Raw genomic sequence first — 14274 nt, 5'->3', positions numbered from 1 at the left:
CTTAATTAAATAAAGCATAAAAACAGTACATAATAGATAAGTTAATAAAACGTGGGAGGGGAGTAATTTAATTACGTTCATTAAGCAGTTTTTGTTGTTCATTTTGCCATCCTTAACCATGGCAACAAACAGGACAACAATTGAGAGCTGAAAGCATATTAACTTTCTCTATGACAGTCTGGTTGGGGAACTCACTCAGGAAAGGAAACAGCTGAAGAGATTGGTCCACTCTGCTTTTAAAATTATTGGCTGTGACTGACCACCTGTTGCTTCCATATACGCAACACGTTTAAATTCGAAAGGTTATCAGTGAGCACTCCCAGTCACCTTCTCCCTTGTTTGAAATCCTTCCCTCGGGAGGAAGGTTAAGATAGTTCAAATCTAGAGCAGAGCAGCTCCAGAATAGCACCTATCCTGAGTCTATTCGGTCTCTTAACTCAACACTGTTATAAACGTATTTATTGAAGTATTGATTGGTAACTACATTTGAGGATCCTATCTTCATTGTACTGTAGAATCATACTTTATTTGGTATATACAGTATGTGACATTTATGATTTTCTTTCTTTTCTTGCATCTTCTTTTATTTCAAGCAGACCACAAAAACAAACCAAAGGTTGGTTTGGCAATAAGGCTGACCGAGACTTTGTTCTTCACTATTCATAAACTGTACTTCAGAATTGACTATTTTTGCTTCTGTTCTCTGTTGAACACAATGCTGAGATGTTGCTTTCAGATCACCATGTCAGTATCCGCAAATGTGCACTAAATATATCGTTGTGTGCCCTCCACCAGCCATTTAATTCTCTGGTATTGCAAAATGAGATGTTTCAGACACAGTTTAACGCTAAATTGGCAGTTTCTTGGTTTGTTTGAAAATCCCTGCAATCCTTGAGTTCTTATCCAAAAGGCTTTACTTAAAGTCATCATTAAAAATAATCCTACCATATTTGCCCCACAACTGCGTAAATCTGGTGTCAGTAGAATTACTGAGTTGGAAACCTGAAGTGCCTTTTCTAGAGCATGCTCTACAGCTCTCGTTTTCATTGGCTATTCAATTGGAAATCATAATTTTCCATCAGAAAATAAATCTTAGACATACTGTATGCAATACATACAAACAATATTTTGAAGTTCATAACTACAGTGATACTATATGTGAGATGTAAATATGCTAATTAAACCCTGTTCTTAACTGATCTTAAGCATTACAATGTTCAATTAAATTATTTTATGCCAACAATCAACAATTGTTCCTGGAATAGCAGACCAGAAAGTCTATGGTTTCCTAAGAACGTTCCTTGCTCAGTAAGCAACAAACACTAAAAAAAGTCCAAGTCCAAGAAATAAAGTATTGTTTTTTTGTAGTCCCATTTCCTCTTGGTTCAAACATTCTGTAGGTTGCATAAAATAGCAGACAAAATATAATGCAGTTTTTTATTTGAATTAAGAAAAAAAAACATAAATTACCATGGCATTATAACAAATACAAACACAGTATTTCTCCCCCTTAGAAAATATACTTAATTTACAACACATACAGTGCATTAAACATTCTCCTCAAATGTGCCTGATAAGTTATTTAAGGCATTTATAATTCATCAGTCAATACTGGAAAATAATTGCACTGCAAAAGATAGAGCAACAGTAATTAATTAAAATTACATTTTATTGTTTAGTTCAAAATTTCTGAATTTAATTTCAGAACTGAAAGTGCACATATTGTACCGTACAACTTATTATAAATCAGTTTTACTTTCCTCAATATTAATGAACATCAAAATGACAAACATTTCTTTTGGATCAATAACTCTAGAAGGGTCATGCAGGTGGAATGATGTGGTCACTTCAGGGTTAATAAGTGCTAAGGTTAATGTTCACCTGCAGGTATTAAGACAGCCACCAATGTAGCACCTGTTTTGTTTCAGTTTCAAGCTGAGATACCACACTTTCCGGTACTCCTTAGGCTGAATCATCTGTCTGAATTAAACAAAAGCCCTGCTCCATCAAAGTCAATACTCCACTCTGCTTTCAATTAAATAGCGCACTGCTTTGTCTAGTTCTGCACTTTGGTAAGTGTCTTGTAAGCTGCTTTACATTTCCATGGGAAGCTGGCTCACAACAGCAACGGAGCTGAGCAAAGACTGGGAATGGTGTAATGGACTAAGGCTTTGGGCACAGTTTCTCCAACAGGATTTGGAGAAACAGGTGGACCTCAGAACAGGATTTTCCAAAAGATGAATACAAACCCAACAATAGGGCGTGATTAAGAGCAACCTAAACCATAAACATCAGCATCTGATCTAAGAAGAGCTTGAATCCTAAGGTCACTGAATGATGCTCTTCTTTATGTGAAATGAAGACTCAAAGCGCACCTCTTCAGTAACAATTCTGTCCCATCTCTCTGAATGCTGCACATTATCCAGTGTTGGACTGCATGTTCTTCCTGCGGCCCTCTACAATATAATACTGGTAGCTACTATTTACTGTAAACACACGTGCTGTAAGTCACAGCAACACTGAGTAAGAGACTGAATGCAGCTGCATACAAAACATTAAATGGAGAAAAAATTTGTAATGATACATCTTCCGTTTTGGATGCTATCCTCTACTTCCTAAGCGCATGAAAGTGCAGTATTATTAAAAACCCTGATTTGGCTTCCAATTCGAAAATTATGTTTTACAAAACTCAGACATTCCACTTTTTTTTTTGTGGCCCAAAATGTCAAAAGATTTTTGGACAACCTGTTCTAAAATACAACTTGTTCAGACAATGTATTTTCAAGTGGGGATAACAAATGTTATCACTGTATATGAGAAACAGGTTCCATTCAGTTTCATTCATTCCCTTACTGTGGATATGCTTAGCTGCAGCTCATTAAATTTGGTCTATTGTCAATCAAACATCCAGCAGCTTCACCATAGCTTTGTTCAGCAGTCTCTGCCAGCTCTCTCTTGTGAATGAGAGTGAGCCCATTACAGCCACTGGGCATAGAGAATTCTAGCACAGGGCTGCAATATGAGCCCAAATTTCACAGCTAAGAATGGCTTTGTTTTTCTCCAGCCCACACGGGTTCTACCGCTTCAGTTAGGAACAAAGAAAACAACAAAAAAAATCAGTTACGAAAAGGCCTGTTCCCTTTAAAGCTAATATTAATCCTTACGAACTAGGAAAACGTTTACTTCTAAAGGGTTGTGGAGCCATTCGCACAACAGAGAAGCAACCCCCCGAAAAAAAATACTCTGCACTTATTTTTCTGTTTTTTTTTTCATTATTTTTCTTGTGTGCTCTTTTTCTTCTTGGCGTTCCTGAATCCCAGAGCCTCCTAGCCACTCCTGTGACTGCCATCCCCTGTGCGCTGAGCACGGGCCATGGCCAATTCCTTTGGCACTTTCTTGCAGTCCGTAGCCAGGCCCACAAAGCACATGAAATCAATGAAGCAAGTGGTGAGGTTTAATTTGCAACCAAACTCACTTGTTGCATAGTCGTATGGGAAAGTGTGGTGGTAGTTGTGGAACCCTTCTCCTGAAACAAAAGCAAACAGAAGAGTTATCTCAGGTTAATCACATAGTAGCACTATCCCTGATTAATATTTACCACACTGCAAATATTTTCCTCCAGATAGCAGTATCTGACAGTTTAAACTAGACAGCAACAGCAATGAAGCAAGACAGACAATGCTATGTATTTTTCCTTCATTGCCTAACAAACACTAGGCCTAATTTAAGCAAAATAAAAGCTAGCATAATTGAATGGTTACATTGTGTTTGGCAGAACTGAAGATCACAAAAAAGCTTCTCAAATATAAAGACCAACTTCAAAAACAATGTTCCTATAGCATTCTTTGCTTGAGCCTTTGTAGTCAAAACATTCCATGCACTAATGCAAGTGAGATTATTTTCTTAAGTATTGTATGGTTATAATGTTAAGCAGTTTTGAAGTGAAGATTTTATTTTACGTTATGTTACTAATTATGCATTATGTGTAGGTATAGTTATACCTTATTCCCTCTGCATTTACACACAACATAGTGAACTGAAGAATTTAGAAGAAATCAAAAGATTGTTGCAAGAGTCACAGTCACAAAATTCTCACAATCATAAGTACTGTTATTCACGAAGTGCACATTTTTTAAAATGCACTTAATATACAATTCCCAAACTGAGCTCAAAACATTAAAACACACTCCAGTTGAATCTGGAATCAGAGATGTTATTACATTTAAAAAAAATAACTGTTATACAAGAAAACTGCTAGCAATTAAGGGATCAAATGTATAAAACAGAAAGTTTTCCAACTGGACTTGCTCACCAAACAAAGGGAGTTATTGTGCTTAAAGCAATGAAAACTAAACATCAGAAAACAACAGTGAATTACAAAATTGGACTGTTTTTATATTTTGAAAATTCTGGGCTTTTGTTACAGTAAAGACGTTCATCGCAAGGCTCAGACATTGTTTTCAAAGCAAGCCAAAGCACAAGGGCACGTACTCCATTTGCATGTTATGCTTTATATAGAGATTCAGAGAAGACAAGGAGCAAAGGAAGCACTTTTTTACGAAGAGTGCTGGGTGTGTGGAATAAGTTGGCTGTTCTCCCTGATGTAGGGCGTCAGGGAGAAGGAGTGAAAGTGTAGTGAGGAAATGAAAGATAAGCATACATAGAGAGGTGAGGCCTGAACCAGCTAAAGAACTGAGAAAATATTTCAGGTTGAAGAACATGTCATTGCCAGCAAATCCCATTCAAACTACTAAATCTGGAGATAACTGGTGAAGAAGTCCTTGAACAGGACCAGACTGCGTTTTGTAATAATGATTTGCTAGGCAGCCAAGGATCCACTGTGGCAGGAAAAATGATCATAGCAGCTTGTGAGGGGAGAATCAGAAACTGTAATGGCTGTTTGTGAAATCTGTCAAATTCCAAATCAAGTGGCAGTATGGAGTGAGAGCAGTTTGATATGGCAGTTTGCTTGTGAACAAAATGGCGATCATTTTGGTATAAGCAAGAATGACACTGAGTCATATGCTAGTAGTATACTCACTAGAATGCTAACAGACATGTTTTGAGCTATCCGGCCACACTTTTAAAATGGCATAAATAGTTATGGGCCGCTTATCAACGACAAAGTAAAAAATGTTGGTATGGCTGCCATCTTGGATTACTCAGGAAGACCTATTACATACATACAAGTTACAATCGTAGTAAATTTTTAAGTTTGCTAGTTGATGGAATCTGCAAAGTTTCCGTTCAGTGTTGTGGTTAACAAACCATTTCTGAGTCAAGTGTGTTGATCAGATTTCTTTCTTGACCTCAATTACTGTCACATATTTAACTTGCTCCAGTACACTTGCCCAGCTGCTAGAGTGTCTGGTCTTCAAACATGTATAGTTTTAAAAGTAGGAAGATAAAAAAAAATTGCAATTGCCATTGGGCAGCTTCCCCTGCTCTGGTGACTTATCATGTAAAACTTACCTATCGCACTGAAGGTGACAAATCTGTTCTCCCTGGGGCTGATATGCACATCATATGGCCTGTTTCCCCACAGGTGGGCAGCACTGTTCACCAACCAGGTGGCGTTCAGCACCAGAGCGTATCTCAGGATTCCAGGAATGAAGTACCCCACCCACAAAGACTCTCCCCACAGGTACCAGGGCACAACCGTGGGAAAGACGAAGCACATCAGAACCACAGACATCTTATAATTCCTGAAAAACATCACACAAAAGAAGGGCCCGGTTATCTCAATTCTACATAACACTTCTTTTGATTTCAAAAAGCACTGCTAAGTACTGTTAAGATGGTTAGTTTTTTCCTATTGACTTGGTACAGATTATGATTAAAATTTAACACAATAATCATCTACGAATTTCAAATCCAGGGAATGTTAATGGCTTCTGACAGGTGCAACAAACTCCTGCCAAACAATGCTGCAATGCTTAAAATGTCTTCTGTGCTATTTCATTTATCCAGGAAGGCTAAGGAGCATTTTGTTAAAATATTTAAGGACTATGTAGTATACTCTTGTTTTTTTATTAAATTTGGAATTAGCATTTTTTTTTCTTATGTATGCATTCGAATTGGATTCTTCATTTAGCCAATTGTGAGTTTTTGAAAAAATTAAAAATGGCCAATTATTGTTTGCTAGATTTTCAGTTTGAAATAGCCAGCTGTGCTTTTCATGTCCCATCTTGCAGCAATCATCCTTGTGCCTGCACAAAAGAAAAATGAGCAAGTGTAGGCAGACTCCTCCAACCTGCCCTCCTTTGAGCTAATCTCTGAACATGACACAGGTAACCGTTACGCATTCTGCGCGCTCTAACAAACGCCTTCACATTCCCACACGCACCCACTTAAACAGACCCTCACGCCGCATCTAACCTTCCTATCGCCTTTCACTCCCATCACTACTTCAACCCTCCTCTTTCCCTTATCGTCGCTCACTATTTCGGACTCTGGCTAGTTTCTGACCTCGTTTCTGCCTTTTGCGATTTGGATTTGGATTTGGATTTGTTGTCTCGACTGAACTGTCCCAGCTCAGTTTTGACTTTCGCCTGCCCATTGGTTTTGGATTATTTGGACTTGCGTTTTTGTAACATTTTTTTTTTTATAAGGACTTCCTATAATAGCACAGGGAAATCACCCTACACAGGGTCTTTATTTTTTAGCATCATAATTGCTAACAGTAACAGACTTCTGTACTGGAGGATCAGTGCTGATTGGAGGAGAGATGTGTCCCTGACCTACAGTACTGTTGGAAGGCCACAGGGGTCGTTGTGTCGCTGAGAGGCGAGACAGTCCAGGCCAGCTAATCCCACCCCACCCTCAGTAACGCTTAGCCAGTTGTTTGCCACAGCTTGGAGAATCCCAATCATGGCTGATGACAAGACCCATCCTTTACCAGCTGAGTCACTGCATCACGTTCTCAAGCAAGATAGTCAAAGTATGCATTCTAGCCTCCTTAATTCCTTAATATTATAGCCACATCTGGGGTTTAGAAAGTTCTTTATTCTTCTGATGCTGGTAAAAACCTCAAACCAAGTGCCCCACAAGAGATCATGGCCAATTAGCACAGATAACGCTGGAAATGCTAAACAATTTACTTCGGATTCATCACTCTGCAGTTTAATGTTGTTCAATACTTCCTTCAAATTTCTCTCACATGAAACTCTACTAATGGATTCCTTTAATAGTAAACACAGAGGTAAATAAATGGAAATTATTTATGTTCTTCAATTATGTGCATTTCCTAATAGGTGGCTTTTTGCCCCACCATTATAATTCCTTATAATTCACAAGACAGAACAGAACTCTGGCAAAAAAGCAGGTTCTTATTGAAGCAGACAGTCATCTCCATTATTCAAGTTCAGGTGAAAAAATATGCATGATATAAACCATTAGTCTACAGATCATAGCAGTATTTTAACATGCCAAACTGGGGAATATCAAATCTTTAAATCTGACATTCATTTTGTTCACGTATTTTATTTTAGTGGAGCTACTGGTGCAAAATGGCAACTGCACATCATCCCGGTGAAGGCTGTAGGGTCCCCTCTTACATGTCGAATTGCAAGAAAATAATAATTATTAAAACTGTCAAGCATTCATACTTGGAAAGACCACGCTCACAATTATATTACAGTAGATACTGTATAAAGTTTTGGAAGCATCAAAGCACAGTGAAAGAACATATATATTCTGGGGAAATGGAGATTTTAAAATCTAATACCATAAAATTTAAGATGGATGAAATAATCCTACACAAAAAAAGAATCATTTACAGCAACAAGCAGACTTGAATGCTGGTTCATTTACAAAGCAAAACGAGTCAATGACCAGCGTGTGGAGAGAAAGCTGCACTACCTACTTTCTTTGAAACATGACGACTGGATCTGCCTTCAGGTCAGTGAGCTCCAGCTTGCTTCCCTTTTCAATGACATCAGGGTGTTTGCGTACCAGGAGCCAACCAATGTGAGCAAAGAAAAATCCTCGTCCGGAATTGTGGGGATCAGCATCCGTTTCAGAGTACTTGTGGTGAGCTCTGTGGTCCCGAGCCCACTCGTAGATGTCATTCTGCAGATTACGCACAATATAATTAGCAAAGATTCTGCTCACCTAAGACCTGCCATTTTTAAGTAACAACAACTAATACAGAGAACATGACTGGAGATCACCATCCTGTTTCTTAATCTAATAAGCTTGGCAGGCATCCAGTCAGTTATTATTACTAATAATTATCTACCCACGAGCCTCAGTGAAGGGGGCACTGATGTGACTACATGCCAGTTAAAAAGACTTCCTTCACAGTCTCGGGCTTTTCTCATCTCTTCAAAGAGCATCATTCACGTAGTACTGGGAGATTATTGTACTGTACCTGAAAAGCCATTGAATTGGCAAAAGCGAGGAAGATCCGCAGGGGCAGTTTGGCCTTATAGGACCTGTGACTCCAGAGTCGATGTGCCCCAGCTGTCACTCCTAATGCGCTCAGCAGGAAACACAAGACAGCTGCCCAGGGACAAGGAAGAAAGGAAGCGTTAAAACAGGTCCCAATGCGAACAGTCACAATTATTTCAGTTACATGCCCTTTAACTCTGTTCAGACTAACTAGGTACTTTCCTAAATCAGCATTAACTGTACCTGCTACTAAGACTAAATGCATTTGTATGTACCATTAGTGCAGACTGCTGAGGACCTGTGGGCTTTGTGACCATGAGGCAGGCCTGAAAATTGGCTCAGAAGGACACGGTTATCGGCTGACCCAGCTAACAATGGGAAGTCTATTGCAACTGCCATTGTTTATTGTTCTTCTAATATAATATTACGCCGCCTCAGCACTGCCAAGCTTAGTGCAATGTTAGGATGAGGGCTCCGTCTGGTAATCTATGCTTTAGAATGTCAATAAATGCACGTAGATTAACCTTTTGATATATATCAGCACTTATGTGTGTGGGGAGGGACACAGCACTGTTTAGAACCCAGCTAGGAGTTCATGTGGAATTTTGGAATGTGTGCAGCCTGATATGGAATTACATGGGTGAAGATACTGGTTCTCACTCCTGATCCTGGAGGACCAGTGCGCCTTCTGGGTTTTGCTCCAGCCAAGACCATGATCATGGTGAAATTCACTCTGATTTTCTGTTTTAGGTGTATTGTCTAAATTCAATCCTGAATTTTCTTCAAACTCTTTAAAACACTGGATTTGTGGAATTTGTGTCAATTCCTCAGTTTCCGAATTCCCCTCATTCAGGTGTGTTAGCCGAAATGTAACCACCTGGGCTAAAGCAAAAGGAAAAAAAAAATCAACAATAAACACCGTGGAAGTGTTTGACATACAGTATGCTCCCACACCTGCATCCATTCAACATACAACCTCCTGTCACCTATTGAGATGTTTTCAGTCAGAAATGAGGGAGCAGGTTCTTCTGTGTGCTGACAGTGTTGGGAATATTATACTATAAATAAGGTATTTTGAATCCAAGGACAGAGTGCAGAAAAAGGCTCATTAAACAAACAGATCAATCAAAGGCATCAACTGGGCAGAAGTGTTTAAGGGCCCTACAGGCACAAAATAATCAGCAGATACAGGGGTCCCAGTGACCATGATCAAGACCCACTACTTCACTTCAGAGCAGGGGTGGGCAACTCTGGTCCTATAGAGCTACAGTCCAGCAGATCTCACCAGCCCCCCCTTAAATCATCAATCTGTAAAGATTATAAACACACATGATTTTTTTCAGTTTAATAAGTGAATATGTTCAATTAAGAAATGTTTTTCATAACCTATTAATTAGCACTTATAAAAAGAGTAACAAAACGGCAGCAACAGTCCAAATTCAACCAGAGGATCATCTGCATGGCAACAGCATTCAACAGATTCAGGAGACAGCATGTCTTCTTAAGGGGCACCACTCGTACTTGTGCAGATGTGAGGAGAGGCCTCAGTGATCCAGTAACCCAAACGAGCTGTGAGTTTCTGGAAGAGGGCTTGCTAGCCAGGTGGTTAAAGCTCAGACTCTGGGCACTTTTAAAGAGACAGCTGGAACATATTTTACCAAATGAGCAAGATGGGCCAAATGACCTTCCTTCATTTTCAATCTTTCTTAAGTCCTTATGGGATAGTAAACGTGGAATTAAAAAGGCAAGGCCTTGCTTAAATAATTTGTTAGTATCTGTTGAACAAGTAACAGTACTAATGGATATAAAGAGACTGTATGATATTGTGTAGCAAGAATTTCTTTGTTTTTTTTTGATAAATTCCCTCAAAACAAAAGATTAATTCTTGAGTTAAATTATAGAATTAGCTGGCATTGTAGAAGCTGCAAAGGAAATTTTAAGAATCAGACAAAAGTCAGGACTGGGCAAACACCTGGTAGATGACAATGATGTTTAATTTAGATTAAGTGCAGAGTGTTATATGCAGGAAGCAGAAACAGACTACAAAAAGAATAGAAAAAACTCAACTTGAAGAAGACACGTGTAATTATGAACAACATATATAATAGGTGTTTGGACTAACATTATTACCATCTTCTAGCCAGTGTTTCACACTCCTGGTCCAGGGAGATGGTATTCTTAATCACAGACTAATTGATTTCTATTTTCCATTTTAAACCTATTTGAAAAATTTCTTTATCTCTTAAGGTGTTGAATGGGATTTATCATCGGTATCAACCCTGTGCTTATTCGTGAGCTTCAGAGCTCCCATCACTCAAGTGTCAGCTGAAATGTGACAAACAGGACATAAACCGAAGGAAAAACGCTGACACAATGTGTGTGCGTCTGATACTGTGTCATTCCCACCCGTCTGTTGATCACTGGCCACCTATTAAGAGCATTTAGTCACAAATAAACAAGCAAATTCTTCTGTGTTTGTTGTTGTATGTAATGCACTTTAAACAGGGAAGTTTTGAAACCAAGGCCTGAGTAATGAAACAAGTAGATCAATTGCAGGCACCAATTAGCACTGGTGATTAAGGGGCACAGCTGGAATGAAAAGCAGCACACAACAATCCCCTCAGGACTAGGAAAGAGAACCTCTGCTCAAGACAGTGTAGATAAACAACAAAGCAAACATATGTTGGAATAAACAGTTAAAACTAGAAATTAAATCAAGGGTTACTATCACTATAATTTCATTTAAGAATACTGTGGTTCAGCTTTGGTCACTGTGATACATAAAACCATATCTAATAAAAATATCATAACTTCTTTCAAAAAACATCTGACTAAGCAGACATAATAGACCCACCTGGCTCATTTGGAAGTTAGGTAATTGACCCAATCTCATTCAGCCCTTTCTTGAAAAATGCCAGGGTATTGGTTTCAACGACTGGGTAGCTTGTCACTCACACAAACGTATGGGTAAAGAACCCTTTGCCTCCTGTGCTCTGTTTAAAGTGGATGTAGTTCCCACTTGTGCCCTCTAGTTCATGCTTCGCTATTCAGTAATAAATGAACATTTAACGCTATCCAAGGGCTAGTACATAGTTTCAATAAAAAGCCAAACACACAGATTTTTCCTCAGATATTGAATCTTAGATTTTATCCTTTGGAAGGAAGGATTTTGTAACTACACAGACTACTATACTATATTGACTACAGATGCAGGTACTTATTCCTCATCTGATGCAATACAAAAAATATTCAGTGTGAGAATAGGGGAAAACCACTAAGTTTTATAAGGTTACATATGACAACAGCATCACATACTGTATAACCTGGAAAGTTCTGCACTGGCAGGCTTTCACCTGAAATATGTACATTAAGGATTATCTGGTAAATTAAGACCAGCACGGGAAACTGATACAGTACGTTCTGCTGAAATAAAATGCTGGACTATGCTAACAACTCTGAATCAGACTCAACAAGTGTCATTTCTGTACTGTACTTTTCATTTTTATCAGTAGCTAAGAAAACAATTTCCTCACTAAACAATATGCATTCAATTAGTCTTTGCCTCTACCCCATAAAACAAATGAAATTCCCTTAATGAAGAAATATTTAGCTAAAATATTAGGATTAGGATTTTCACACAGTTTAATCAGTTGAGTTTGTAAGTAGTGAAGCTGAACTGTGCGGCCAAACTGTTTCAGCTTGGTCTCAGTAGGGGAGAGTCTGCAGGCTTTCATTCCAGCTCAGATCTTTATTATCTTAATTCAACCACTTTACCAACTTCTCCCAGCTCTTCAGGTGCTGCTGCTTTAAAAAGTCTAGGAATCCAGCCCCCCAGGACCATGGTGTGTTCTGTGCTTGTCACGTTTGTAGATGTTCAGATTCCTGGCCGTCTACTTTTCAATTACTACATTCTACATTCAATCGCTTAATTGAACCCCTAACTGAAATGAACCTTTTTGTTTTCCCACCACTGAAAAGTTTTCAAGCCACTTTAGTTCTGGGACTTAAAACAATTCAAAAAGGTCTAGTTCAAGCGTATGTAACTTCACTGTTCTGTGGCTGCATTCCTGCAGGTTTCAGCGATACTTTCATTTTACTCCCAATTAACACATAAAATCAATAAATGGGTGTCTTGACCCATTCAAATAAAGCTGATTTTGGAAATGGCTTTCAAGGACTGGAACTGCCTATTCCCGATTTAGTTGGTAATTATTAGATGAATCTGGAGTTCAATTAAAATAATTAGGATTGCCGGGGGCTGTTGAATTGTATACCACTGTGGAACATGAAACAGCAAACATTAGACACCAGGACGCTGGATTGGAAAAACAAGTTGTGTGATTTTTTTTATACCTCTAAAAGTTTAATATTTCAGCGGGTTTCGGTGAGATCCAACACTGCGCGCTCCTGCTGGTTACAATGAACTACAATTCAAGCGGTTTCGCTTCTCACTACAGCGTGTCTCCAGTAGGTGCTGAGCTGCTACAGGATCTCTTTTCGCCTCAGAGGCTCTCAACAGCACTAAAGCGACTCGGTGCCTCACGCATCACATTTTAAATTCAACTACGCCACAAAAAAATGTGTAGGCCATTTTGAATGAAAGAAGTATCACAGATCGTGGAAATCATGATCTGTGGCAACAACACTCACCCCACATCAAGGTCAAGGCAGAAGCAGAGGAAACCAGGGTCAGCCCATACATAGCTCCTGCGTGCAGTAAGGACATCAAGATAACGTTTCTCCATACTATTTTCCTGGGAGGTTTCGGACCCTCTTTTTCCCTGTAAGTCTCATCAAACACGTCTTCCACCGTGGACTCTTCTGTCGCAACCTCCCCGTTTCTGCGTGTCTCCGCTGTAGTCATCGTGAGCTAATTCTGCGCTGCTTACCAGCTACTAAAACTAAAAGACAGACATTTTCTTCGTTTGAGTGTAAATTTCAAGAAACGAGAACAAACGTACCTTTTCGATTGCTGCATTTGCTAAATATGTTTTCCTTTCTCCCTTAGGTTTTTAGATGTAAATATGGTTTTAGAAAAATAGAAATACCAGTTAATGAAAACAATGTTTGATTAGCACTTACCTTGTGAGAAGCAGCTGCTTTAAACACATTCAGAATGAAAATTATGCAGTGTGGATCAAGTGGTAGAGACCATACAATAAGCGCTTGTTCCTGTGCTGTACTGTTGAGGTACTCACGATGAAGCTCTCTACCTAAGCTAATGATGTCGTTTTAGGGAGGAGGTACTGAAGAAAGTAATTGGTCGACAGTTTGGTGCCATCTTATTCAGCCAGTTTCATTGGTCCTTTGGTATCTGCTGTTAAACCTTAAATTTTATTCATTCATGGCCGGTGGGGTTTTTTTCGCAACGAATGTGTGGGTAAATAAATCGCGTAAGTGTACTCGGTAGTTTCACAATTAAAGTTTCAAAGAAAAAACGACGCCCGATTCTGGTACTGTCTGCTTCCTGGTTGGTGTCATTTGTTTTCGTTCAGACGCTGCGAGTCAACGTCCGACAGTAACCCGCACTAAAAGTAGGTCACCCTGACGTCTTCACAGCGCCTCTCTGGGGAAAACAGAATTCAAAAACTCCAAACTCGTTCCTCCCAGCTCTAAAGCCTTCAAGCGGTGCCTGGGCAGCTGAATTATTCATTTAAACACTGCTGCACGGCGGTGTGGCGATTATTGCTGGTGCCTCTCTCGCAGCTCTCTCAGCTGTCCATCTGTGAGGAGTTTGCATGTGGGTGGGTGCCAGGCGCTCCGGTCTCAGCCGTCCAAAGACACGCTGTCTAGGTCAGCTGGCGTCTGTATAATGTCTCCCGTGTTCGTGTGTGTTCGTGCCCTGCGGCTGACTGGCGTGCTGTCTGCACGGTCTCCTGCCCT

The 14274-nt window shown here is 39.5% G+C and overlaps 1 protein-coding gene across 1 annotated transcript; it reads right to left on the bottom strand.

The window, feature by feature from the left end:
* Positions 1-1423: 1423 nt before the first annotated feature.
* LOC148834647 (acyl-CoA desaturase-like) lies at positions 1424-13853 on the bottom strand. The gene is made up of 6 exons (XM_088916562.1): positions 13474-13853; positions 13042-13292; positions 8372-8502; positions 7865-8070; positions 5473-5705; positions 1424-3526 (listed from the first exon to the last, which is right to left on the bottom strand). The coding sequence occupies exons 2-6, from the start codon at positions 13253-13255 to the stop codon at positions 3327-3329; spliced, it is 984 nt and encodes a 327-aa protein (XP_088772688.1). The 5' UTR covers positions 13256-13292; positions 13474-13853; the 3' UTR covers positions 1424-3326.
* Between the last annotated feature and the right edge of the window lie 421 nt (positions 13854-14274).

Source organism: Atractosteus spatula, chromosome 5 (assembly GCF_055471065.1).
Source record: "Atractosteus spatula isolate fAtrSpa1 chromosome 5, fAtrSpa1.hap1, whole genome shotgun sequence".
Lineage (NCBI taxonomy): Eukaryota > Metazoa > Chordata > Actinopteri > Semionotiformes > Lepisosteidae > Atractosteus > Atractosteus spatula.
This window is presented reverse-complemented; position numbering and strand designations above follow the sequence as displayed.

What these genes read in the sequence shown, in the direction of transcription:
- LOC148834647 (XM_088916562.1), bottom strand. Translation starts at nt 13,255, where the DNA reads ATGACTACAGCGGAGACACGCAGAAACGGGGAGGTTGCGACAGAAGAG. An exon ending in GTCGTCATGTTTCAAAGAAA is followed by an intron (nt 5,706 to 7,864) that starts GTAGGTAGTGCA and finishes GATGTTTTTCAG; the next exon opens with GAATTATAAGATGTCTGTGG. An exon ending in TGTCACCTTCAGTGCGATAG is followed by an intron (nt 3,527 to 5,472) that starts GTAAGTTTTACA and finishes CTTTTGTTTCAG; the next exon opens with GAGAAGGGTTCCACAACTAC.